At 39.2% G+C, this 25,745-nt stretch overlaps 1 protein-coding gene across 2 annotated transcripts in view; it reads right to left on the minus strand.

Annotated features, from left to right (window-relative positions):
• Positions 1-25,745, minus strand: part of bach2b (BTB and CNC homology 1, basic leucine zipper transcription factor 2b) — an 84,532-nt gene that overhangs the window by 17,239 nt on the left and 41,548 nt on the right. For both annotated transcript variants that reach the window (XM_032584404.1, XM_032584403.1), the window contains one exon: positions 10,954-11,208. In XM_032584404.1, coding sequence (XP_032440295.1) covers positions 10,954-11,196 — 243 coding nt within the window. In that variant the 5' untranslated portion in view covers positions 11,197-11,208. The remainder of the gene's footprint in view (positions 1-10,953; positions 11,209-25,745) is intronic.

The following is a 25,745-nucleotide window of genomic DNA, read 5'->3' on the forward strand; positions in this document are numbered from 1 at the left end:
TTTACATATTATTATATCATAAAAGGTCAGGCAGTATTTTCCCTCTATATGTTTTAACTGTCTTTATTCCTGTATTTTATTCAATTAACTTATTATATTTTTAAAATTATTATTTATGTAATGTTCCTTTGAGTATTTTGTGATTACTGAAGAAAGCATGTTATTCTTGGTTCGTGTTTGTGACATACCACAGTGCTTGCCCCTATTGCTTTAACCAAAGAATGTATTTCTAGATCTTTTACTTTTTATAATCATTTGTCTCGCTCTGACAGGCTGGACATGTTATGTTTTGCACTTGTTTTACATGGAAGAGTAGCCATTGTCCAACATGGTCTTCAGGGTAAAAAAAATTATAAAATACTTCAATCTCTGTAATTATCTGATCCATCATCCATATCAGGATAGAGGTTGTTAATAAAGGCAGACATCCTTTCAGGATCTACTACTGCTGATCCGTTCTGATGGAAGTCTGAATGCGGTCCAGATGTTGGTAGCAGCAGAACAAAATGCCAGTCTGAGATACTGACCGATCTCTTTTCAGCTTTCTTAGTTACTATAGTACTCATAATGGATAAAAAAGTTACTTCAGTCACATCTGTCTTATGTCTATAGTCATTTTAATCCCTTTGACCTCTACATGTGATTTTTTTTTTTTTACTGTGGTTGATCTTCTTTCTCATGATCTCCTGAGGGCTGACAGTCACAGAACACATATACGCAGTAGCCTGGTGTACGCTAAATAAACAGCCATCACATAGTTTGACTTCAGGCACACACACTCCCAGAAACCCGATGAGCAGTTGTGCTGATGGTGTGGCAGTAGCAGCCTGAAAAAGCTGCATCCAGAGCTGCTGATAAATAGCAAAGCTGCTGGAGGAAAATTGCTGAGCTACCAGAGATCTGTTTTCAGCTAGAATCAGCAGCAGCTACCAGTGGGAGCACATCTTTATGTGTGCCCAGCACCATATGTGATTACTCCACTGTTACAAGCACCACCACAGCCTATTAAACAAAAGCATAAAGTGAAGGGAAAAGGATGAAGGAAGGCAGAAGGGTACATTCAGGAGAAAAATGAAAGGTAGGGAGAAAGGAGCAGTGTTGGAACCTAACTGTTAAAAGTGGAAGAACAGGGACTTTCCTGCTCATTAACTGTCTGCTAGAACAGCTGACACATTTCAGCTTTAAGAAATAAAGAATGAGACAAGTTAGTAAGACAAGCTAGAAGCTAACAACTCTGCTCTGGGTCTGAGCAGGCCAAATGCTACCATTACAAGGCAGGAAATGACAGGTAGTGTCCGGCCTGCTGGATATCCTTTCATAAACAAACTGAGCTGTATAATATCAGAACACACCCTGTGCCTTCACAAGCACTACTGCTGCCTTCCCAGTCTAATTTATGCAAATGTGCTTCAGTGAATTCCTGCATGTCATGCATGCTAATGACATAGCAAAGCATGACAATAGACTATTTCACCATGCAGGAGAAAACCTTCTGTTCCATCAGATCTGCTGAATAAGCTTCCATAAAGCTGTGTCTGAGTAACAGCTCTGTGGATCTAAAAGAGACGATGAACTGCACATTGTCAGCAGTGGATTAGGCTGAAATGCTGGAGGAGGAAACAGTGCAAAGACCACAGCATGCTGCAGAAAATAATGACTTCATCTCAGCAACTTACCTAACTCCACAATGGAAAGACCTGATCTACACCACAACTTGCACTAGAGCTGCATTCTATTCAGACTCTACCAACATATTATTAGATTTTTTTATCTGGATTCTGGAAATTTTATCCTTCTGTCTACATATGTTTCTAAATTTATAAATACAGGGTAGTTCAAAAGTATTCACACCATAAATTTTCTACATTTTGTCAAATTATAGCTGTATACTTCATTATATTTTCATTAGCCTTATGGGACAAATAAACATAAAGCAACTCATTGCAAAGTGGAGGGAAAATTATGACAATTACAAATAACTGGATTATTAATTTGTATGAATCCCTTATCAGTACACTGACCCAGGCGACTGAATATTCTATCCAATATTGCATCCAAGTAGACCTTTGTGATTCCACATCTGCATACAGTGACGGGTTTCTCTAAGTGGCATCTCAGAACAGAGGAGCTACAACAACCAGGAATTCAGACCAAAGCATTGCAGTTCTACTTTATATAGACCATAAGCGAATGATTTACATGTGAAAAGAAATTATTTACAAGCATGATGTGTCCACTTTAAACTTTACGAGAAAAATGTAAGCATCATTTTCAGTCACTGTAAGATTTTCTATTGGGGATGTGAACAAAGTGCCATCCTCAGAGACAGCTGAAGCTCAGACTTTCCTCACCCTGAAGCTAAATGAGCCCCCCTCCCCTGACAGTGGATTAAATCAGATAGTGAATGTCTAATCCACTGCTGGTGGAGTTTATAGTACAGAAAGCACACTGGGGAGGGTATAACCCCATCTTTACACCCTTTAAAATAAACAGAGGTAATATCATTAGTCATTTTTGAAATTATGACTCACAGGAGCTTTTCTAACAGATAAAAGCTGACATACAGGCGAGAAGTCAGGTTTAGTTGTGCCTGAACAGAGCATCTTTCAGATCCAACTGATGAAATCTTTGCATTCTCTACATAAAGAGTGAGGCTCTCTGTTAATCATTCAGGGTTTTGCAGGTTTAACTCAAAGAGCTTAAATGAGAGGATGACACTTCAGGCTGTCACCTGGCAGGCTGGCTGCTAAAGGTGCTCCTCTATCTCGCCTCGTGCCACCAGACAAAGAGAACGCATCGTCTCTGTTAGCGTGCCACATGAGATGTGTCCTAGTATCGGTTGAGATAGACCCCCTGCTGGACCAGAGGGGGTGGGTAGAAGCGTAAGCCCTACTCCCACTGTAGCTTATCATTCCTCTCTGTAATGTTTCCTCTTCATCTCCTACCAATGAACCAACCCCCATCTGTAGAGGGAAAGCGCCGTTCCTGGCTCCTTACTACCACCATCTGTCTAACAAGCTGCATGTGTGTGATTGTTCGAGCCAAGCACTTGGTATGAGACAAGTCTGTGTGAGGCGCCTTCAGATTAGAAGGCATTGTGCAGGTCAGGCCCACACAGAGTTTAGTGAATAGATGTTGATTATCAGCTTATGTCTGGAATATTTTAGCCTTTGTTTCTGGGCCATTTTTGTTTATTTGCACACAAAGACAATAAAGACACAGGGTCATAAGAGTGTAGAGCTAGGCGATATGGACAGAGTATGTCACAATATTTGTCTATTTTGAACTATTTCAAATGTTCAAACTGGATTGAGTTCAGTTCAGTACAGTTATCATTTAGTTCTGAACTAACCCTAACCCTAACCCTAACCCTATCCCTACCCTACCCTACCCTACCCTAACCCCCTAATGCCATCTTGAGGCACTTTGCAAAAAAAAAAAAAAAACAGAATTTTGAATCCAGTTTGTAAGCCAAACCAACATATCAATAACTAAAGGGATTTATTTATACCTGCTGTAAATTGAACACAATTCCCTAGAGCATCTTGGGACATGCTTAATATCATGGATGTAGTAAAACTTACACTTTCTCAACAATCAATGTAATGTACAAAACCTATTTGGATAACTGCAAATATGTTTGCAGTTATCCAAATAGGTTTTGTACATTTGTAATGCAAATCAAATTTATATTGGCTTGCATTTTCTTTGTTATTGAAGCATAGAACTGGTCTTCATCCTTTTTATTGACATTTTATATTCCTCAATAAAATATTGTCATTGATTTATTACCTGGCAAAAATTTAAGGTTAAGTCTATTTACCAATATTAAAAACCCAGGTGGACAGAGGAACAAATGCAGAGATTGTCTTCAAAACATAAACTGCTACAAATATATTTAACGTTGCAGAGGATCATAACAGTGTTTCTGTAGATCCCACCAGAAAATATGGTTAGGAAATGAAGAAGGATTTTAATTTCAATGTTTTGACAAAATGTATCAACCTAACCATATGATTATCCCAACAACTTGACTAGAAATGCTTGTTGCAGATGTTTGATAATGAAATCCTTTTATTCCAGTCCATCCTGGTTCTTTTCTCCCACGGCTTCCATCTGTTAAATTGACACCAAATCATCCAGAAATCAACACACATTTTCTTTAAAAATCCTTAGACATCTATCAGAAGCCATATAGAAATATAAATAAAAAACACAGATAATACACTATCAAAAATCTTTTTGGAGATACATTTTACAGCTGAATGCAAGATATATATATCCATAAAATATATCACATCTAAGTGTTATCTATCTATAGTTTTGCTTTACAGAAAAGTGATACATTTAAATTATCATTTTGTGTTTAAAAGGCTTGTTTGTTGGTTTTGGCCTGAATGAGGCAAAGAAAATATAGTCATACTGTAATTTCTATATTTTTCTGAACTTTTATTAAAATAATGCTATGCCTTCATATAAACGTCCATCAAGTATTTTTCTTGGTATCAGCATTGAGTTAGAAATTTTTGGGAACTCACCCCAACATCCCTGAGCCCTGCAGTGTTTTTGTCAGCCTCTCTGCTGACATCTCTAACATTTTTAAAGACTGTCTAGCAGTTCTGCAGATGTTTGGGATCCTTCTTTTTACTGAAGCCTTTGTACAATAAGATCCTTCTGATCATTTGAGGCACCTCTGAAAACTATGGCTGGAGTTGAAGGATGTAAACTAGAAATAGTGAGAGAGTCCTAATAGGACAGCTGAGGTTTATTTATGTTTATGCAGATTCTCTGTTATTGATGGTTAGTGTCCAGTCAAGAAAACTAACGGCTGGAATGGAATCAGAAGTTGTTTCTAGAGGTGTTAGTTTAAGGGCATTCTCCCTCTAACACATTTGTTTGGTTTTCAGTTGAATAGTTAAAGTTATGACATGATTTATCTTTGTCATACTTTTTTTACCATAACAAAAACCTGGAATGTTAACATGGGTGTTAGAGATTTGTTGGTATTATCATTTATTATTCCTTCAGATTACATTCAGTCTAAAGAACATTGTGATTTTCTTTTAAAGTGATTCTCTTCCTTATGTGTGTATGAACTGACCTGGAAGTCACTACTGTCTGTTTATCTTCATGTGAAACAGTTAACAATGTGTTTCTCAGACCTTTGATTAGTTATCACACCTAGGAACTGGGTTGCTAGTTGATTGTATCAGAAGTTTTACGACCTTTGTTGTTTTTCCTGACTGTCCCCTAGGTAGAAATTCCTTAGTCGTAAAACTGTGTTTGATTGTGTTCGTTTCGGGGGCTCCTAATCTTATCAGCACCAGCCCCCTTTGCTTTTGTTTTGTGTTAATAAAAAGACAAGCTCTACTGCAGAGTTTCAGAACACATGGTGAACTGGTCAGAGGAGCAGTTCTCTGTGTTTTCTCCTTTTGCAAAAGCTTGGCTATAAAATTCATAATACGTTGTCTGTGGTTCTTTCTTTTATTTAGGTTCGAAAGGAAAAATACCTATCAATGGGTGTGTGAATTTTTATATCCAACTTAAAACAAAATGACAAAACAAATATGTCCAGTGTAGAAGACTGTGAACACCCAGCATTCTGTTTTATAGCAGACGAACTATCTATCTATAAAATCTATCTACAGTTAGATAGATTTTACAGTAACATCTGAACATTTAAAGGACAGTGAGACAGTTAAATGTGTATTTTTAGACTCATTCTAAAGAGTCAGATGACCTAGTGGCACATCTATGAAACCCAAGTGGTTTTTTGTAGGAATTCTGGAACATCTGAGGTCTGGTTGCTGGATCACAGTCCCACTCATTTCTTTTCTTATGGCAGCCCACTTAGTTCCATCTGCAGGCCTCAAAGTAAAACCCTTCATTCCTCCACAGAGTTCTCACAAAGAACAATAAAATGATCAGCAAAGTACATATTTCATTTACATCTTGTCTGAATACAATACGACCATGTTTCTTCAGTGGAGACGTCTCACTCTGATTCCTCTCATTAGTTCTGATTAATGGATTGCTGATTATCATGACTCCAGATCTGCTGAATCTCAGTTGAAATGATGTAAATATGAGGTAAGCAGTGTGCTTCCCTCTGTCACCTTTCAACAATGCCAGAGTGAAAGCAGGATTATTTTGTCCTCATGATGTGATAACCAACAAAGCCCTCTGAAACAACTGGCTGCCACTGTGCAAGCCTACAATCACATTAGAGAGAGATGATGTCACCAGCTGTGCCAGCTCCTGCAACTCCGGGGGCTTACAGGCCACAAGAGGGGGGTGATGGCAACATGGACAGAAACAGTGGAGGAGTGGTCTTTGTTTCATCTGACCTAATGTCTCCCTTCCTCCCAGCTAGAGACAAGGAGCTGATCAACACCAGTGGATACCCATAGGTGGCATTACTGCAGATGCTGCACAGTCAGATATATGAGTGTCAGTCAAGTGCTGCTTCAGCACAAGTAGCAATGCTGAAAGATGCAGTTCTGAGCTGACATGGAAAAGTGGCGGCAGAAAAGACCCTCCCCCAGCATCCTGGAGAAGACGGCGTTCAGGCTGGAGGCAGGGATGCATCAGCAGACTGAAGCCACTGACCAGAAAGCATGGTGAGACATGAGACATAAAAAACAACCATCAGTGGATGGTGGAAATAAAGGCTTGAAAACAGACTGAGTGGAATTAATCTGTCTGTCTGTCTGGCTCTTTGTTTAAACAAAAGTGTCAGACAATTTTAATGGTAAGCAAATTCAGCAAAGTGACATAAGTAAATATCCCTTTCATGCATGAATTATGATCTTTTATGTAAAGATTTTTTTCAAAAGTGTTTTAATCTTCTTAAGGTATAAAAAAGGTAGGGAAAAAATAGCAAAAAAAATAAATAAATAAAATAATTCTATGATTTTTTTTCTACATGATCAGTTGGAATTTTCTCCAAATACAAAGTTATTTGGAAAATACATCAGTATTAATATTCAGGTGTTACTTGATTTCACAATATTTTTTTTACCTGCAAGAGTCCTCTACAGTAGAAGGAGGGACTGGATATTTATGAGTTACTTTTTTGTCTGTCTGCCATATTGGATTTAACAAAAATGTTCTTGCACTTGCAGTGGATGGACAGTAGTTGATAGTGTAATGTATGATGACCTAGTGTCCACTTCAGTGGTCAGTGTGCATTTATAACATAAAAATCCACAAGAAACACAAGAAAATGTCTTTTAGATAGCTGTCCACTGCAGACTGCTATGCATGAAAGGGATATTATAGCTATCTCTATAACTAAAAACAAATATAAAATATAAATATAAATGTTATAGAAATATTATCAGCAGTATTATTAGGATACAGAGCAATATAAAACAATATCCAAAGCTTCAAGCATCTTTCAAAACTCTTTCCATCCATCATCTGCAAAGAGAAAGAAAATGGCACAACTACAAACTACCAAGCCATGGTCATCCAGCCAACTGACAGGAGAGCACTAATCAGGGAAGCAGCCAAGAAGCTCATGGTTCATCTGGAAGAGCAGCTAAGGAGGGACAGTCTGTGGACCAGACAGCTGTTAGTTTTGCAGCCTAGAGATCTGGCTTTATGGTAGAGTGTCAGATTGTTGAAAAAAGTCGAATTCCTCCACAAGGCATGTTTTGTACATGGGAAACATGTTAGAAGTAGAAAACTCACACTTTGACCTTGAGAAGTGGTGGGGGCAGCATCATTCTGTGGGGACTTTTCAGCAAGTAAAAGGGAATCTGGTAAAAGTTGATGGCAGGGTGGATGGAGGTAAACAGGTTAGTTACCCCGGAGGTAACTAACCTGCCTCTGACAGGCAACTCCTCTGTACATCCCAAACTTTGGGAGATTTACTTTACAGTAGGAAAATTCTCCTAAAAATATAGCACTAATTCTCACTATACTAATTCTCTGTGTCCAGGGTTTTCATTTTGTATCATGCAGCAATTTCAATAAAATGTGAAACTGTCAAAACATAAGGAAATGGACCAAAGGAATGTGGTTTATTACAGCAGTAACTATCCCCACAACATTAAAGACACCTTCATTGAACATTTACTTCAACGCGTCCACGTCACACCTGAAACACACAGCAGCTCACACTTTATTTACACCAGCAGCCACTGAATGGAAGTGACTGAAAGTTCTGCCACGCAGTAATTATCTGAGTTAGGAAGAGAAAACATATTCATTTTATATAAGATGACAATTTGATTCAAGTGGTCTTTTCTGTAAAAAAAAACAAAACAAAACAAATAAACATGTGACAGGTATTACTTTATTAATGCATTCTGGTCCCACTGAGGATCCACAGCTCCATTGCACATGCAGGATGTGGCCCAGTTTTCACAGCAGCATCTTTAGAGATGTGTGTGGGTGTGGGGGTGGGTGTGTGTGTGTGTGTGACATCAATATGTCAAGGGGGTGCCTTTATCATGTAATTATTCCAGTGTGACCAGTATTTGCTTTGGCCTCTGGTGGTGAATCAGGTCGTTCCTTCACATGGATTCAGTCAGGGTTTCAGGACACGTCATAAATCATTTTATCATTTTGTACTAAAATACACAAAAATAACTGAAGAAAATGTGAACAGAAGTTTTGGACTCTGTGGAGAACTCCTGACTCTGATCAGTACAAAGTGACACGGAGGTAAGGTGCTGTTCAACCTGCTGCTGAGTGCTACATGTCCCTGGCGCTGGCTGGTGTGAGATAGCACATGCTAAATGGCAATTTATGCAAACTCATTGGCAATCAAACTGCTACAGACTAAATAATGTTCCCTTATGTCACATCTTTATCTTTATCCTACAATGGATGACAGACCTAATTATAACAGATTTTTCCTGCCATCTCTTCTCAGAACAATAATATGATTCAATCATACTCCACCCACCCACATAGTGTCATTGTCATGGCTGTTCCTCAATTCTTGTGCTCTTCACCTTGCTAAGAACACCTTCCATAAATACCAAATTCTGCTCGTTAGCCTTTTTGTTATTATGTTTGCTGGTAATTAGCACCAGCTCTGAGTGTCCTGAAGATTCACATTTTGGTATGAGAACCAAACTCCAAGAAGTCTCCTATCTGTCCCTGTAGTGCTGTAAAATCTTCGCCTTACTTAAAAAAATATGCAAACTCATTGGCTCAAACAAATTAAGTTAAGTAAGCTTAAGATTAGTAAGTGAACCTCATTTAGTTTAGTTGTGTTTTACCTCTGCGCCAACAGCACCCCTCTTTCCCACTTCACAGAATTACTAATTACATTAAATATTTGAAATACATAATATAAACAAAAAATATATAATACTGGCTCCAGAAAATAAAAAAAACCTCAAGTAAAGCATTTGTACTAGGATACATGCAGTATTGAGTCAAAGTAATTTCCAACACAGAAAAAAAATTAACGAATCCATCTCCAGTACAAAGCTGGAGAGACTTTTCAACCACAAATTCCAAGAAACTTGCTAAAAGTGAGTGAGTGATGATAGCAAATTTGATGCTATCATCACTCAATACAATTTTCCATTTAGAGTGCACGTGTTGCCTTGTGATGGACTGGACCCTGTGCAGGGTGACCCCACCTCTTGCCAGTTGACCACTGGAGATAGAGATCAGCACCACTGGTGACCCCATTAGGGATAAGTGTGTAAGATAATGGAGGGATGGATGGATGGAGTGTACCAGTGTTGAAATGAGGTACAACAGCTGTTTGTTCTGCTCAGCACCTGACTCAGCTGTAGAAGGGAGGAATTACTGTGATGACGAGGTATAAAGTGGTGTTCTGAAGCCTGACTGCGGCTGTGCTTCATTAGCCTGTGATCTGTCCGGAAGATCAACCTGCTTCTATTGCTTGTTGATTGCTGAGCTCTCTCCTCCCCATCACGCAATAACACAAGGGAGTCCTTTCAAGTATGATAATGCAAAAAGACAGACACTAAAGATAATGCATTTCTTTCATTCAGTGAAATTACAGTGAGAGCAGGCCATGAATCTCTTGAGGAACATCATTCATATGATCTTAGTTTTCTAGGATCACTCTTATGTCTTTAAGACTCAGGCTATTATTTTAGTTCTACTTAGAAACCCACCTCTAAAAGTAGTCTGTAACAGCTGCAATACAGTGAGACCCAAATGAACATACTTGGGTTCTATAGCTAACGGATACTCTAGAGACGTGTGCAACACAGTGTACCCACCTGTTCCTCCTATCACAAATTTGAAATGAGACTTCAAAAACTACAGCAAACTTGTTTTGACTTTGCTTGATCAAAGAAGAATGAAGTATCCCATTCCCATGTTGCTAACAGCTTTCATAACTGTACATCCTCTTCTGGTTTTACACTTTCAGCCAGTTCCTGATAATCTGCATGCCCAAGGAAAGATGCCTTCAAGCTCTTCACATGCTACAAATGAGATACAATCAACCTTTATTAGCATCCTGGCCCCCCTGTCTCAAGTTGTCATGAAAATTTGCTGCCTATTGTGCTTTTTTAAACCATGAAGAAAGCAGTTCAAGAAAACTCTGTTAATGGATTCAGAAAATATGAGCTGTGAGCACCACTTTTTAATGGTGCACTAACCTCCTTAAACTCTGAAAGATTGTGTAAAGGTCACACACCAAGATGGTAGAAACAATGAGCTTGTTATGCCAACATTTGACTTTGATTTAATGTTGAAGGTTCTGTGTTTTAGCAAATGAAAACAATAACTCTGGAGATTTAAACAAATCGCTCAGATTTTGTTTGTTGGTCTCCATATTCTACCTCCAGCTCCTAAATAAGCATTTTCTCCCCACTGAGTTAGTGCTAAGAAAGAAACAGTTTATCAGTGACCAGAACAAGAGTTTGACGCAGTAGAAACATAAAGAACTGGTTCTAAGCAAGCACGAGAACAAGTGTAGCAGTGGAAGCAGTGTGTTATCGGACCTACCTCTTCTGGAAGGCTAACCACCAAGGCATTCTCTGCTTGGCCAACCAGCGCCTGGAGAAAATACTCGCTGCAGGCAGCCAGCACGGCCCGGTGCCCTCGGAACTCCTTGCCCTCCACCAGGACAGTCACATCACACAGGATATCCTGCTTCCGCTGGTCATTAAGGCAGAGGAGGATATTGGTACAATGAACCGTCGACTCATACACATACATGGGGTCTTCAGTCTTCTCATCCACGGACATGCCGCTCACACCCTAGAAATAGAAGCACAACATGGGTGGAGTCAGCTTACAATCAAGTCCAGTGAGTGCATGCCATGGGACTGACATCAGTAACGGCAGTCTACAGCAGCCAGCCTCATCACTCAGCCTGTTTAATAAAGTACCAATGTACAAAATTTGAAACTGAAATGGAATTAGGTTTGTTTGATATCTGTGAGCTCAATACTTCCATATTTATGGAATGTGATTCCATATTTACTTCAAGCGATGAGACAGTTCAACTGGTTTCCCTCCAAACATCGTTCTGCTCACCCATCCCTGGAAGGAGAGCTCCATCTTTTGTCCAACACCCACTAAACACACACTTACACAAACACAACGTCCTCATATGACCTTTATATGAGATCATGTTGGCATTTCTCTGCTCTGAGTGCTTCTGTTTACAAGGTAGAAAATCTTTTGACGGCTACATTTGCTGACACAAACCACACTGTATTTGGGTTTTCTGCTCCTCTGTTTTCCTACTGTGTTCCTCTGAACACAATCGCTAAGGATACCTTAATGAAGAGCAGGGGAGTACTTTGATTTACAGACTAGGACTATGTGATGATTTACAAAGTTTTCTAGTATATTTCTTTGGAGTGTTGCCATCCATGTATCCCTCCTGACAAGTAGGATTTAATTGAGTTAGTTTTTACATAACACGAAGACCAAACACTACAATTTGTAGACCTTGTTTTTTTTACAAGGAATGATAAAAACAGTTTTTTACACAAAAGACCTTGTATTTTCATCTCTGCGGATAAATTAACACAAGTCCATTTTTCCTCATATACTTCCCCAAAGTCCATAGGCAGGCAAAAGCTCCTGCACAAATTTGCCCCATAGCAAGAGAGTTGATGTGATAAAAGTCTGTCAGAGGCAGAACCAAGTTTCAGTTTTTTCTTTTATCATGAGCAAGTTTTGATTCGGTGACGTCACAGGATTCCAGGACTTCCATTTGACATGTTGAAGCAGCTGGAGCACAGGAGCAGACGTATTTTTATTTTGTTTGGATTTTTATCAGGCCCACAAAGATTGCAGCCACCCAACAACATACAGTGATGTGACAAGCAAAAGACAAGGGGTTAAACAGCATCAGATTTATTTCATTCATGGCTGTATGTGTGTCGGAATGGTAGCGGCCGTTGTTGCAATCACCCCGTTTGGATGGCATAAAGCATCTATGCCATCCCGTTTGCAAAGATGGCAACATGAAAGAAACCAGCTTGAGCAGCAGACCAATCAGGTGAGTCCTGGTGGAGACTGGGCGTGATTATGGCAGGTCTTAAAATGAGAGAGGAAAAAATGCAGCCAGCTCAGTGTAACAAGCAGGTTGTCACAAGAACACCAGTGAACTGAATCAGAATGAAGAGGTGACTTTGTCCTTTTGGCCTAGTTCTACACAATGTTCAAAATTATATTTTCCCTGAACAGCCCTTAGGCGCTTGTGTGTGTGGGCGTGTGTGTGTTTGCTTTAGTTGGTGTAGTTTTTCAGATAAATGTTGAGGGTTAGATGGCGTTGGGCCCCCTCACAAAAATGAAATTGCCCCCCCACCCCATGCAGCTGCTGTTACAATTTCTTGAGTCTATCTGACCTATCAAAAGAGTCACAATTTTAAAGGCTTGCAACTGCCTTTCTTTCTTTGGTCCAATACTGACACTAGGACAATATTTACTGCTCATGAATTTTACATCCAACAGTCCACATACAGTATGCAAGAAGGTTGCTTAACTTTTTTCTGTTAGTTTTAGATTACTGAAATGTCTCTCCCCATGAGCAAGTCATAGGCAACGTGCACAATACACATAAAGCAATCCAGACTTCTCAAAAAATGCTATGTAGTTGCATTTTATTCAAGCTGCAGTATATAACTTTAATAAAAAAATATGCTTTCTCCGTATTTGTTAAAGCTGTCAACATGTTGTGACAGTTTGTTATGAGACAGACAATCTGTGAAAACAACCAATCTCCTCCACTTTGTCCCTGAATTACTATTGCTGGCTAAAGTAATGCAACGTTCCGGCCAAAACAACCAATAAGAACCAGGAGGAGGGTCTTAGTGCTGTTAATCAACTTCATTCACTCACTGCTATATGTGCCAGTGGTGGAGAAACAACTTATCATTACAGGAAAGTTGTTTATCTGCCGTCACTGGTAGCTTTGCAAACTAGACTAAGCATTTACAACAGGCTATGCTAGTTGCAGCATAGCACAGAGGAAGGGGAGGGAGGATGAGCAGCCACATGAGATTGTGATTGACAGCACTAAAACTCTCCTGCCACTGACTGGTTGTATCTAGGACTTTTAGAAAGCAGAGGAAATAGATTTTTCACAGATTATCTCTCATACCATACTGTCACAACATAATGTCAGTTTTAACAAATATGTGAAAAAAATATATATATTTTTATAAAAGTTACATACTGCAGCTTTAATTTCACTCAGGAGAGGATCAGGAGGGACATGGACTAGAGCTGCTCCTGACTGACTCATTTGTTGTTAAGTGGTAAAAGGTACAGGGACACGTTAAATATATGAATATTTTTAAAATTTTTTCCTTAATTCATTAGATGCTAGTGAAATTGAGGCAAACAGTAGTTTGTAGATAAGCTAACTATGCTAAATGGTTGATAATCTCACACAGTCTACCCACCTCTCTTGGAGAAAAACTGGGTTATAAATAGTCACTCTTGCCTTTTTCTCTCTCTCTATTATTTTTTTTTTTTTGAAAACCTGACTTTATTATTTTTCTTAGCAGCATAGTAGCTGCCACAGTCGTTCTTGTTTTCTACTGACTGCTGCTGAACACCGTCACCATCAAGCCCCTCCAAGCAGGAACAAACCATTTCATGCAGATCCAGGAGGGTTCAGGGTAAATATGGATGTGTTTTTTGGTCTGGAAGTGGGAACATTAAATTTTTACTGCTAAAAACAATCTTCGAAAATACAATATGATTCATTTTGTTATTGACAGGGGCCCAATTTTTTTTTTTTCTATGAACAAAAAATAAATAAATAAATTGTGGAGGGCCCACTGTTGGTCAGGGGCCCTTAGAATTGTCATAACTTTCCCCCCCTATACTGCGCATCTGGTTAGATGTGATCACCGAGAATAACATCCTCATTAATTCTTCTAATTCAAACACTCTACTTCTGATCGGGAAGAAATTAACGTAAAAAACAAGATGGTAGATAACGAAAACTTTATTTGCACTCCCTGAGTGAGCACATGAGTCATAATCCCCTTTCAGATCATACTTTCAATCTGTGATTTACATGTGTCCTTTATGCCTCAATGATCTGCTAAAAAGAGCTGGTACAGAACGGAGGTTGAAGTTAACTCATGTCTGACCTATCTCAAAACCTCAACGACCATCTTAAAAGACTGTGTAATGTGTGTGATGTAGTGATATAGTACAAACTTAAGAGAGTAGCATTAAGGTGTTGAGACAAACAGAGCACAGAACCCAGTGTCTGTCTAATGTGAGGAATACTTTAGTCAGCAGGACATGATGCAGATAAGCACATGTTGAGGATGACTGTTCATCCATCATGCTAACTAGTTTCTTCATTCATGGCAGGTCCGGTTTGGGGAACTAACTGTAGCGTAGCAGAGAACAAGGGGGATGGTGTGAGCATCATGCACACAGAGATGATTGACAGCACTAAGATCCTCCTCCTGGCTCTGATAGGTCCTGTTTCTGTAGGGAGAAGGCAGAAGAGCTCCACTGTTTCATAGATTACCTGTCTCATATTAAACTGTCACAACACAGGGGCAGTTTTAACAAGTATGTAAAAAACATTTTTTTTAATGAAAGTTACATACTGCAGCTTTAAGGACAGAATAACCGAAAAAATCAAAGCAATGCCCACTGACTCAAATTTCATATACTCAACAGGAGAAAATGTCCATTTGATAAAGAGAAAATGTATCTGAAATCCTCTTGGTAAAATCAGACAGAAAGTTCATCCTTACTGGTGTCTATAAGTCAGGGGTCTCAAACTTCAGTCCTCGAGGGCCGCTGTCCTGCAACTTTTAGATGTGCCTCTGCTGCACCACACCTGAATAGAATAATTAAGTCATTAGCAAGACTCTGGAGAACTGATCTACACAAGGAGGAGGTAATTAAGCCATTTCATTCCAGTGTTTTGTACTTGTGGTGCATCTAAAAACTGCAGGACAGCGGCCCTTGAGGACTGGAGTTTGAGACCCCTGCTATAAGTAGACCTGCAATTACTATATTTACAATCATTATTCAGTTTGGTACATATTTGTAAGTTGTGAACTGATGTGTATTAATACGTCAAGCAAGAAGTCAGAGACTATCCTCCAGCTCGTGAAGACAAAAGGTTTCTTTGTTTAAAGAAAATGGCAATCAGAATGAAAAACAATGAAAAGCCGTACTCCTGTAAAAATGAAACTATTTCCTGGCTAAAATGACTACTGCCTAACTGAGACTTTATTTATCTATCCATTTTTTACTGAGGGTACCACGACAATTTTGTTATGTTCTGGAAACATAATGACAAATAAAAAATCTTATGTCTTATGTTAAAGGCTCCAATATTATATGTAATTCTTTTTACAGTTGTTGTCTGTACCCAGCTATCCCAGTTTAATTATTTCTTAAAGCAGCCAGAAAGGCACTGAGAATATTACATGAGCAATATATATATATATACATGAGCAATAAGTTAGCATTATAAACATCTATGCAGCTTTTTAAAAAACTTTTCTCACAAAGTTGAGGAAACTGAAAAATGTAAGCTTCAATTACTTATTATTTATTTTTAAATAAACATGTCTGGAAACAAATCCTCCAACAGTTGAGAAACACACCAGCAGACAGCCTGAACCTCTGACCCTAAGCTTGAACTACAGCAGTAAAGGAGCAGCCTTGGGATCTGAGCTTTTGTCCAGTCAGCCACAGGAATAAACACAACTGACAACTCAGCAGAGGAGGCCCCATGTAAATAATCTACTACCCACAGGAAAACACAGTAACAATGATGTCTCACACAAGCAGAGGCACACAAACACAGACTACAGTTAGGGAAGTAAAGCTCTGTGTTAATGTTCAACTCTGACCAACTTGTAGGAATAGTTTGACAGTTACAGCTCTCCATTTTAACAACTACATCAACAACAACTGTGCTCCTGGCTGGCCCACCAAAATATTTCTCTCTGGCTTTCCTGGGATAATGACCTGTCTTCTAAGAAATCCACGCAAACACATCTTCCATCCTGTAGATGTGGTTGCGATGCATAGAACACTCTAAACACAATATTTCTACCATGTTGCCGTGTAGAAAATATTAATGACACAGACTGCACGAGAAGATGTCCACAGGTGTGCACCAACTGACATGTCCAGATATAAACTTCAGAAGATAACAGTTTGAAACAAAAATCTGACATTCCGGATAGCTTATCCTTTCTGCAGATTTTTTCTTTATTTGACCAGGAGCTCTCAGGCCTCTTCTGGAGCTACTGACATTCTCGTGCTGAGAAGTGAGAAGGCTCAGAGCCGACCACAGGGTTTACTGCAGGCTGGACCAGAGCTGTGGATGAAGATTGACATTACTTCCTCATCAACACAAACACAGTTTTTGGGGTAACAGATCACTTATATTGCTAACACCCCTGACCTGCAAACATTTCCATACACTGTAGCAGAGGACAACCAGGAATTCCTCTCTGTCTGATATTAGATCAAATTGAATTTTCTCTGTTTTAGTTCAGTTAGTATTACCAACATTTTTCAATTTGATAAATTCCAGAACAATAAGAGATTTTCCATCATTACTTTGTTCACTGACATCTGTATTTGCTGCCTTCAACTATAAACTTGTGTAAAACATTCTGGGTATCCTTCCACAGCGTTCTCACTGTGTAGTTCACAACTGGTGCACAGGGACTGAGAGCAAGACTTTGTGATGGCCACTCCTAAACACTTTGCTGTCCTTAAGCTACTGTGTTGTGAATTTTGCAATATGCTTTGGGTCATTGCTATATTTTTTGGGAGCTTTGGGGGGGGAGGGTGATCTCTGATGGGCTGGACAGCAGGTCTTATATTCTCTTGTACACAGCTGTAACTTGTTGTCTCCTTCTGCCTTCCTGTAGTTGTCATTTTAGCTGCTTTCTCTTGTCCCTCTGCCTGTTTGGTTTCATCTCTGCTATATAATAACACCGGGAAGCATAAGAGACTATTCAGGATGAAATGCTACTATTAATGAGATTAACTAATCTGCTGCTCTATTTGTCACCATAGCTGCATCTGTGGCTCTCTCTTGTCTTTTGGTTAATTCTCGTCCAAATTCTTTAATAGTTAATTTATTCGCGTGACTTCTGTCTTTGCTGAGCTGGCATCAGACATAATCTAAACTAGTCTCATTGTTGCATCTTTTATCCTTTTGGTGTCTGCTTCTTCTTTCTTGCCTCCATCTCTTTTTCCCCTCTTCTGCCTCTTTTTCATCTCTTTTCAGACTAACTTCCAGTAACATATCAGTCAATTAGTGCATTTGCAAACTGTACTTTGGGTATGTAGTAATGGCTTCTTCTTCTCTGACAGGCCTTTCAGCACACATCAGGAGAGGACTTGATTTGAAACTCTCTTCCCATGTTCAACCAGCAACAGATAAACCTTCGGGCATCTGGAAATATATTATTTTATATTATGTTAGAGAAAGTCCATACAAACACATCTTCTATCTAGAATGGAATGGCATATTTGTAATGATCATAATTTGTGAGAACCATCTAATAATTGTAATAATGTGGTAGTGTAATGAGCAATAATAGCACAAGTTGAGTCATTCCAGTTCAGCAGGGAGGACAGAGGTAGAAACAGAAGCTTATGGCCTTATTTGCAACACCATCAATCTTCTGTATTGTATATTTGAGTCATAAGTTGATCAGTTTTACACATTTGACAATATTTCCATCAAATTCATAATTTTTGACCTGTTTCTCAGTGACTCATTTACAGAGCAGGTTTGTAATAAACAGATATTACCCTGTGGCTCCTTGCAATAAAAAGGATTAGTCTCAATTGCTGCTTTTGCTCTCACAGCATTCTCATCAGAGCCCATTCAGGAAGAGAGAGGAACATGAACACCGTGTTACTGTGAGGTTCCCTCCAGATCTCTGTCATTACACTGAGGATGAACATGTTTTTATTGGAATTTATTATTTATATCTGTTGGATGCAATTAGGCCAAAGCCATACATACTGTATGAAGCAGTAAATGTAAAAATAAAGACAATAAAATGTTATATAGTATGTATTAGAAATGACTCCACTTCAGCTGTTTGTAGAGAAAAACCAAGTGCAACTAAAATACCCCAAATTTGATAAAAGCATGAGAAGTAAACTTCAGTTCAAAGTATGAGAAATCAACTCCCAACTTTAAAGCAGTCCGGCTGGGTGATGGTCTTTACATGCTCAGAGGTCATTTTGGATAACCAGGACCACCTCCAGAGTGCTGCACAAACCTTTAACCAATCACAGTCAGCCTGAGAACCACACAGCCACCTCACCTGCATGACCTTCCCCACATGAGTCTGCACTTAGCCTAACCGTTTAAAGGATCTGAATGATTTGGAGCCCACACTGAATCAAAGACAGATATATCTACACGTCATCAACATGAACTGAGGCTCAATCACTCTGCATCAAGCACAGAGACCGAAAAGTTACAAAAAAATCTCTGGTGCTGTTGACAAAATTAACAAAAAGAAAGCAAACATCTTATAACACGAAACAGAGAAAAGTATCAGCATGTGCAGAAGAAGTTATGCTCGATCCACTGACCAGGAGCTAGTGAAATGCACTGACTTCTACAGAAGCTGAAGTTTATTTCTCTTTAACATCAGATTTCCATTTCACAAAAACCCCCCCCAAAAAACAAAACATACACAACGATGAAGAGTTATCAGCTGGATGGTTTTACCTCAGGAAGGTCTTAGCACAGATCCAGTCATTTTGTTTTTCCACTCTATGCTGTGACAACTTTCTAATGTCTCTCTCTGCATGCTACCAGCAGGCATCTAAGCCTATCAGCGTCTGTGGGTGGTGAGGATGACTGAGCAACTAAAGTATGTATGATTGTGAGTGTGTGTGTGTTTGTGTGATGGCATGCCAGAGTATTTTTGGGCTATGCTGATTTAAATGCAGCTTGCATGAATCATGACTTCCCACATAGTATGTCAGTGTGCAGAGTTAGTCATATAACTGTCTTATATGGTAACGCGCTGCACATGTGATAGCAACACTGGAGTTATCTATAGACGGGGCTCTGAGGAGCTGCTGTGTCTCAGCCCTGTGCTGGGCTCCATGTGATCCACACTGTCCTTATTTCAGCTCATCTCTTAAAAAAATAATTTTTACAACAATATTTATGAATTAGATTTTCAGTTTTTGAGACATTTTGTTGTGGCGTAACATGACTTTAACCTATTTTGGTTACAACAATAGCCTCAAAACGAATACCACATCATTACACAAGCACACCAATCTCCATAACGAACAAAAGTTCTTTGATTTCGCTGGAATATAAAGAAAGTTATGTCTTTGCAGAGATGGCACACCTGCGCACACAGCAATCTGTTGAAACCTCTTCCTGTGCAACCGTCTGAATAAACAGAAACACAAGTATACAGATTGCTACATTTGCATGAACAGGAAACTTCCTTACTGAGGGATGAAACACCCCAAACTCAGCCAAATGGAAGATCTTTTAAAATGAACACGACCAGGTTATGCAAACAACCTTTAAAGCAACAATCATCTCTTTCTAATTCAGGCATTTTTGCAAATATTCATGCTGCCCTGTGGAAAGTAATTACTGCACAATTTGAGAATAAGAATGGCAGAATTTTATTTAAAAAAATTAAAAATTCAAAGTAGAATCTTTTTTAAAAGTGCACTCTCAAAGGCCTCATGGAAAAAAAGACAAGTGGAAAGTCTCCCCGTAGGAAAAAGTTGACGCAGAAGCAGCGCCCACGTCAAAACCTTCAAAAGCCACATCTGTACACATGCATGTGCATCTGTGTGGGTGTGTGTGCATGTAATCATTTGTGTATATGTGAGCAGAATGAATATATAAGTTTGCTGATAACACAAGGCTGGAGTTAGAGGTCATGTTGCTCATGGTGAGTCCAGCATTGTGTCTCATTCTACAGGCTTCAGCTGCTGGAACAGGAACAGACATGCAAATAGACCCCTGCTATTGATAACATAAATAAAAAAATTGTTTGACCATGCAGGCTGTTGTTCATGTTTTCCTATCTCTGAAATACATTAAAAAACAATCTATTGGTTTCTAATACTGACACCTGAGTTGCTTTGTCTCCCAGGGAAATTCCCTTTTGTTTTGAAATCTAATATGAGAAATGTGTGAAGCTGGTGAATCCCAAACACAAGACATCTCTATATAAATGTATTAATAGTAAACAATATCAAACAGGCTGCGATGGACTGGTGACCTGTCCAGGGTGACCCCACCTCTCGCCCAAACGAGAGAGGCACCAGCACCCCTCTTGACCTCGCTAGGGACAAGGGTGTAAGAAAATGGATGGATGGATGGATGGATGGATGGATGGATGGATGGATGGATGGATGGAATGCAGCTGCATTCACCTCCCCATGAGAAGAAGCAATCCCTTGGCTGGGGTGGCCACCTCCTGGCTCTGCCCCTGCTCCAGCCACTACTTCCTATCTGAAATCACTTGTTAAGCCAAACAGGACAATACATGCTGCTTTAATTAAGCCTTAACTCATTTACGCGCTGGATAACATAAAAACGTTTTCAGGGTGACAATTAAAGGCTTTTAACTTAAACATTAGTCCTACTGAAACTTACACTTTTTCTTTCTCTGTAGATATCGAACCTGTTAGATTGACCATGTAATAAGATAGATGTTTAATGATAATATATATACGTTAAAACAATACCATTGCTGAAATGCATCTTTACACCAAAGCCAAAAGATGCAAGGAAGTGTTAATAAATACATTATTATTGACATAATTCCTATATTTATGCTTAATATTTTTGTTATATCATGAATAAACAGAGCCAGCTCCATGGCAACTGAGTCATCTGCTGACAATGTCTAATATGTTAAGGTCAGTGAAGCAACCTGGGGAATTTTCCCCCCTAAATTAGCTCTAAGTTACACAATTTCTGAAAGTTGCTGAAGTGAAGAAATGACCATAAAACTAGGAATGAATCACAGCATAAAAAACAGATCTGTGTAAGAATCAATTCATCTAAGTTTGAGCAGCAAGACTTGTCAGTTTTAGACCATGTTTGCATGAAAACACTGTTTGGTGGGACTGCTTTGTCACTCTGTTGCTGCTTCGGCTCCTCTCTGTTTGTAATCTGCTGTCTGGCAGAGTATTCTTTAAATTGCTTTGACACAACATGTCTCTGTGGTTTGAGAAACCACTGCACTCATTTTACAGTATAGAGAGTGAAGCTCAGCTCTGCTAGAGTGTGCAAGTTTCATATGAAGCACTCATTAGTCAGCTGATTCTCCTTGTCTGTGCTCAGATACCTGAGAACAAAACTCCTGCTAATCATCCAGGGCTGCATCATAACATTTTGTGAAAGTCATAAAATGTTCTGCAGAGTAAAGCTCCACAGCCAGATATCAGCTGGAGGTTCATCACAGTGAATTAATCATTGGTCACTGAGAGATGTGAAAGTGCATCAATACAAGTCACAATCGCCCTGCATCAAGTATAATGACACACACTGAAAGGTTACGGTTTCAAGTGTGCGCATATGTGACACAGTGCGGTTTAGTGGCTTTGGGCAGCAGTCTTGATGACTCAACCTGAGAAGAGAAAGCAGTGCTTATTGATTTGGCCCCTTTGTGCAGCCAAGTATCACAGTGGAAATATTTGTAGGCAGGAGGAACTCTGTCACCAGCCAACGCTGTGCCAGATACTCTGTTCATTCTGTTCACTTGGTTGCATTATTGCAAAGGCAAAGTTGATTACTTGTACAGTTAAAGAGGACAAAAACAAGTCTGGGTTTAGAGGGGATAACACTGAGTGTGTGTTTCCTTTGAGCACTGACATTATTCTCTCAAGCAACATTAGTCATTTATAGAACCAAAACAATTAATTGGATTAATCATGATTAATCAGTTACTGAAATAATTATCAACTAATTAATTAATCAAATAATTGTTAACTTTAGCATGCAGACTGTAAAACATGACATTTCCTAAAGGAACAAAGTCCTCAGAGCAGTGATAAAGCCAAAACTATACAAAGAACAAATACATGAAGATGAAAAACATTCTGTCTGAACTCCTCATGTGACAGTTTCAGCTTCACTTGGTTCAAATTCTGCAAAAAACAAACAAACAAACAAACAAACAAACAAAAAACAGGTATTAAACACCTTTTGCTATTCAATTATTAGTCGGTTGATCCAAATACTAGTCACCAGATCACCCATACGCTGTGTTGATAATAAGCCAATCAGAAAGACCTGAGCCTTCACATGTTGATGAGAGCAGTAACCCTAACCCAGGTGCATCCTCTACTATAAATACTGAAGCGTTCCCTAAAGAAATGTAATGTTATTACATTTTATTTTCTGATTTAAAACAGAATTGAATTGTTTATTTGCATGTATTATGTATTTGTATTATTGTAATAAACCAAATACTGTAGGATAAACTTTAACATCAATGTCACAAATCTTTAAATACATTTCAAATAAATGAGATCATCCTCTCTGGTTTGTCAAATTAGTCTTCGGGAGGTTTTTACTCCATTAGGATTACATGCATTTTGCACATTTTAAAATAAACCATTGCTAGCCATTTATTTATTTCACAGTTAGAGCTAATCAGCAGTTATGCTCCAATCAACAAAGGACACAGTTCCATCTGCTCACAATGATCTGAAAAGCCCTTACCTCTGCAGTATTTCTGAGCAATCACTGAAGGTGCATCTGGCTGCAAACAAATACCAAGTCTTAGCTCTGCAGTCATCAATATTTATCTCTGAGACTATTGATTTCCACTTGATTAAAATGCTGAACTGTAACAAGTTCAAGGAGAAGAGGTTCTGTGCAACAGCAGTCTGATATTTGGTGAATGAGTCACTTGGTTAGAAATCTAACATTGTCCACCCTAAGCCACAGCCCAGCACACAGACATGTGCTGCTCAGTATGGAGGGCAGAACTCTCAGCAGTGAGGGATCAATTTTACCACCCAGACTGGAAATAGCTGATCCAATAATCAATACAATTGTTCAAATCACCAAATCTGTGAGCTTCACTCAGCTGTAAAAGTCTGAACTGGAACCTTTCAGAGCCTCTTTTAACCCATTATTACAGACATTACCAATAACAAGAAAAATATATATTGATTTTATTTCCTCCTTAAAACTCTAAAATGAATGTTACATGTTACAAAATGTGTAACATTTCAGAGAGTGCTCTCTTACTGCAGTACACCACTACTGTTTAAAGCAACAATAACAGCAACAGCTGAGAAAGTCAGTTAACTTTATTTATCTGTCAAATATTCTAATGCAATATATCCTCATTGGAATGATTAGTTATGAATGTGACCAGCTTTGAAGCTCTTAAAGGTCCTAAAGGTTCTCATCTGCTGTGGTTCTCATTCAGTCTCAGACCAAACATCAGTTACTGATGAGGAAGGTCAAGCTCCTTTCACATCAGCTTCATAGAAGTCCAGAGGGACAAACTGCCGATGCAGGCTCCACTTATTTAGAGATGAGAGACGGTGTTGGCTGAAATGACATGTTGGCCAGCGGTCTGCGGCGCAGCTTTCTATAGTGCCACGGAGTTCTAGGAAGGCACCATTGATCCACATCGGCACTCGGGCGTCTTAATGGTTTTAGCTTGTCTGTGGCTGTGCAGCTGCCCCACAGCAGACACTGCCTCCGAGAAGACCTCTCTCCAGCTCCAAACACAACCAAAGGCTCCTTTTTTATCCTGCCGCTGCTTCCTGACCGAGGTCACTCCCCAAATTGCTCCCTGAAACGCTGGCCTCAGAAAAGTTGCCATTTGCTTGTTTATGGTGTGGACTGGGCACTAAGCCCCCTATCGTAGCTGTTATTTTTAGCCGCCTAATCCTTCAATGGATTTACAGTGACCCAGACTGGTCAGGTTACAAAAATAACCTCACCAACTTCTTGCACTGTGTATCTGGTTTATGTCTGTTCTGTCATTATCCTTGGCCTTTACATTTCCATCGTGAGGAAAAAAGTCATGCCACAATTATGCGTTCATTGTTATGAAAAGTGATACCTTGTGTAGATGTCAGTGTGATTACAGTTTTAGGGCCGAGATTATTGTGTGGAATCAGTGAGGGCTCTGAGGTGGAAGGATGGAGCAGGAAGGCAGAAGAACAGCCAGCGTGTGATGCAGAACGCTGGATTACGTTCTGTCGTTAAGCTGTGTCTGATTTGATCTGTCAGACCCTCATTCTGCCTGCTAAGCACTTGCTATGAAGCTAATCTGCAGGTGGTTGGGTCCAAACGTGACAACACACACCGACTGCATGGACCACTCAGGTTTTTAGTTCATGCAAACCAAGAAGAGAGAAGCCCCGAAGCTTTAGCTTCTTAATGGCTTCAAAGTATCAAACTGAGACGCAGCAACCATTTTTAATCAATTGCTGTATTTATTCTCTTTCCTCAGGAAACCAAATTATTATATACAGTACAGACCAAAAGTTTGGACACACTTTCTCATTGAATTCAATGAGAAGGTGTGTCCAAACTTTTGGTCTGTACTGTATATTATACATATAATACACATAGTATATTATATGTATGTATAGACCATACAGCCGTGTGTGGGTGATAGTGCTGAGTGATGGGTTTAAGTGAGAGGAAATAATAACAGGCTGTAGGTGAGACTGAGGCTTTACTTAAGACTCTCGATAAACTCAACAGCTTTAGACAAGTTGACCAGGTTACCGGTTTAATCCTCATTAATGCTGGGAGCCTGGCTTAGGTAAACAAGCATCTTCTAAGAAACCAAGAGTGAAAATACAGCTGGTTTCATGGAATCTTGGTTCATGTAAATCCTGGTGGTGATTGAAGATGACTGCACAAAACACAACTGTTTGTCTCATAAGCAAGAAAAAAAAGGTGTGATTATAAAACACTGGTACTGTCTTCACTCCTTTGACTTTTCGCTGCTTAAAATATTTAGTTAACCACGTTGGGACTACTTTTTTAGGCTTGGGATGTTTCGGATTTATTTTATGTACAGTTATCTTTAGTCTGGCTCTGCTTTTGCTGAGGCAAAAGGTTATCAGAAAGGTCCAACAGGGACATGAGTCCAATAATATGAGGAAAACAAGTTTTGGGTAATATTACTGTATTGATACAGTAACAGGATATCTGAGTCTGCTTGATCTTTGACCTAGAACTGGTCACTCAGTTTACCACTGTTTCTGATGACTTAGCATTGATTCAAGAGATTTTTGGTAAAAATGTTGTCAAAGATGCCAGATCAAGTCAA

Source organism: Xiphophorus hellerii, chromosome 15, assembly GCF_003331165.1.
Source record: "Xiphophorus hellerii strain 12219 chromosome 15, Xiphophorus_hellerii-4.1, whole genome shotgun sequence".
NCBI classification, from domain to species: Eukaryota; Metazoa; Chordata; class Actinopteri; order Cyprinodontiformes; family Poeciliidae; genus Xiphophorus; species Xiphophorus hellerii.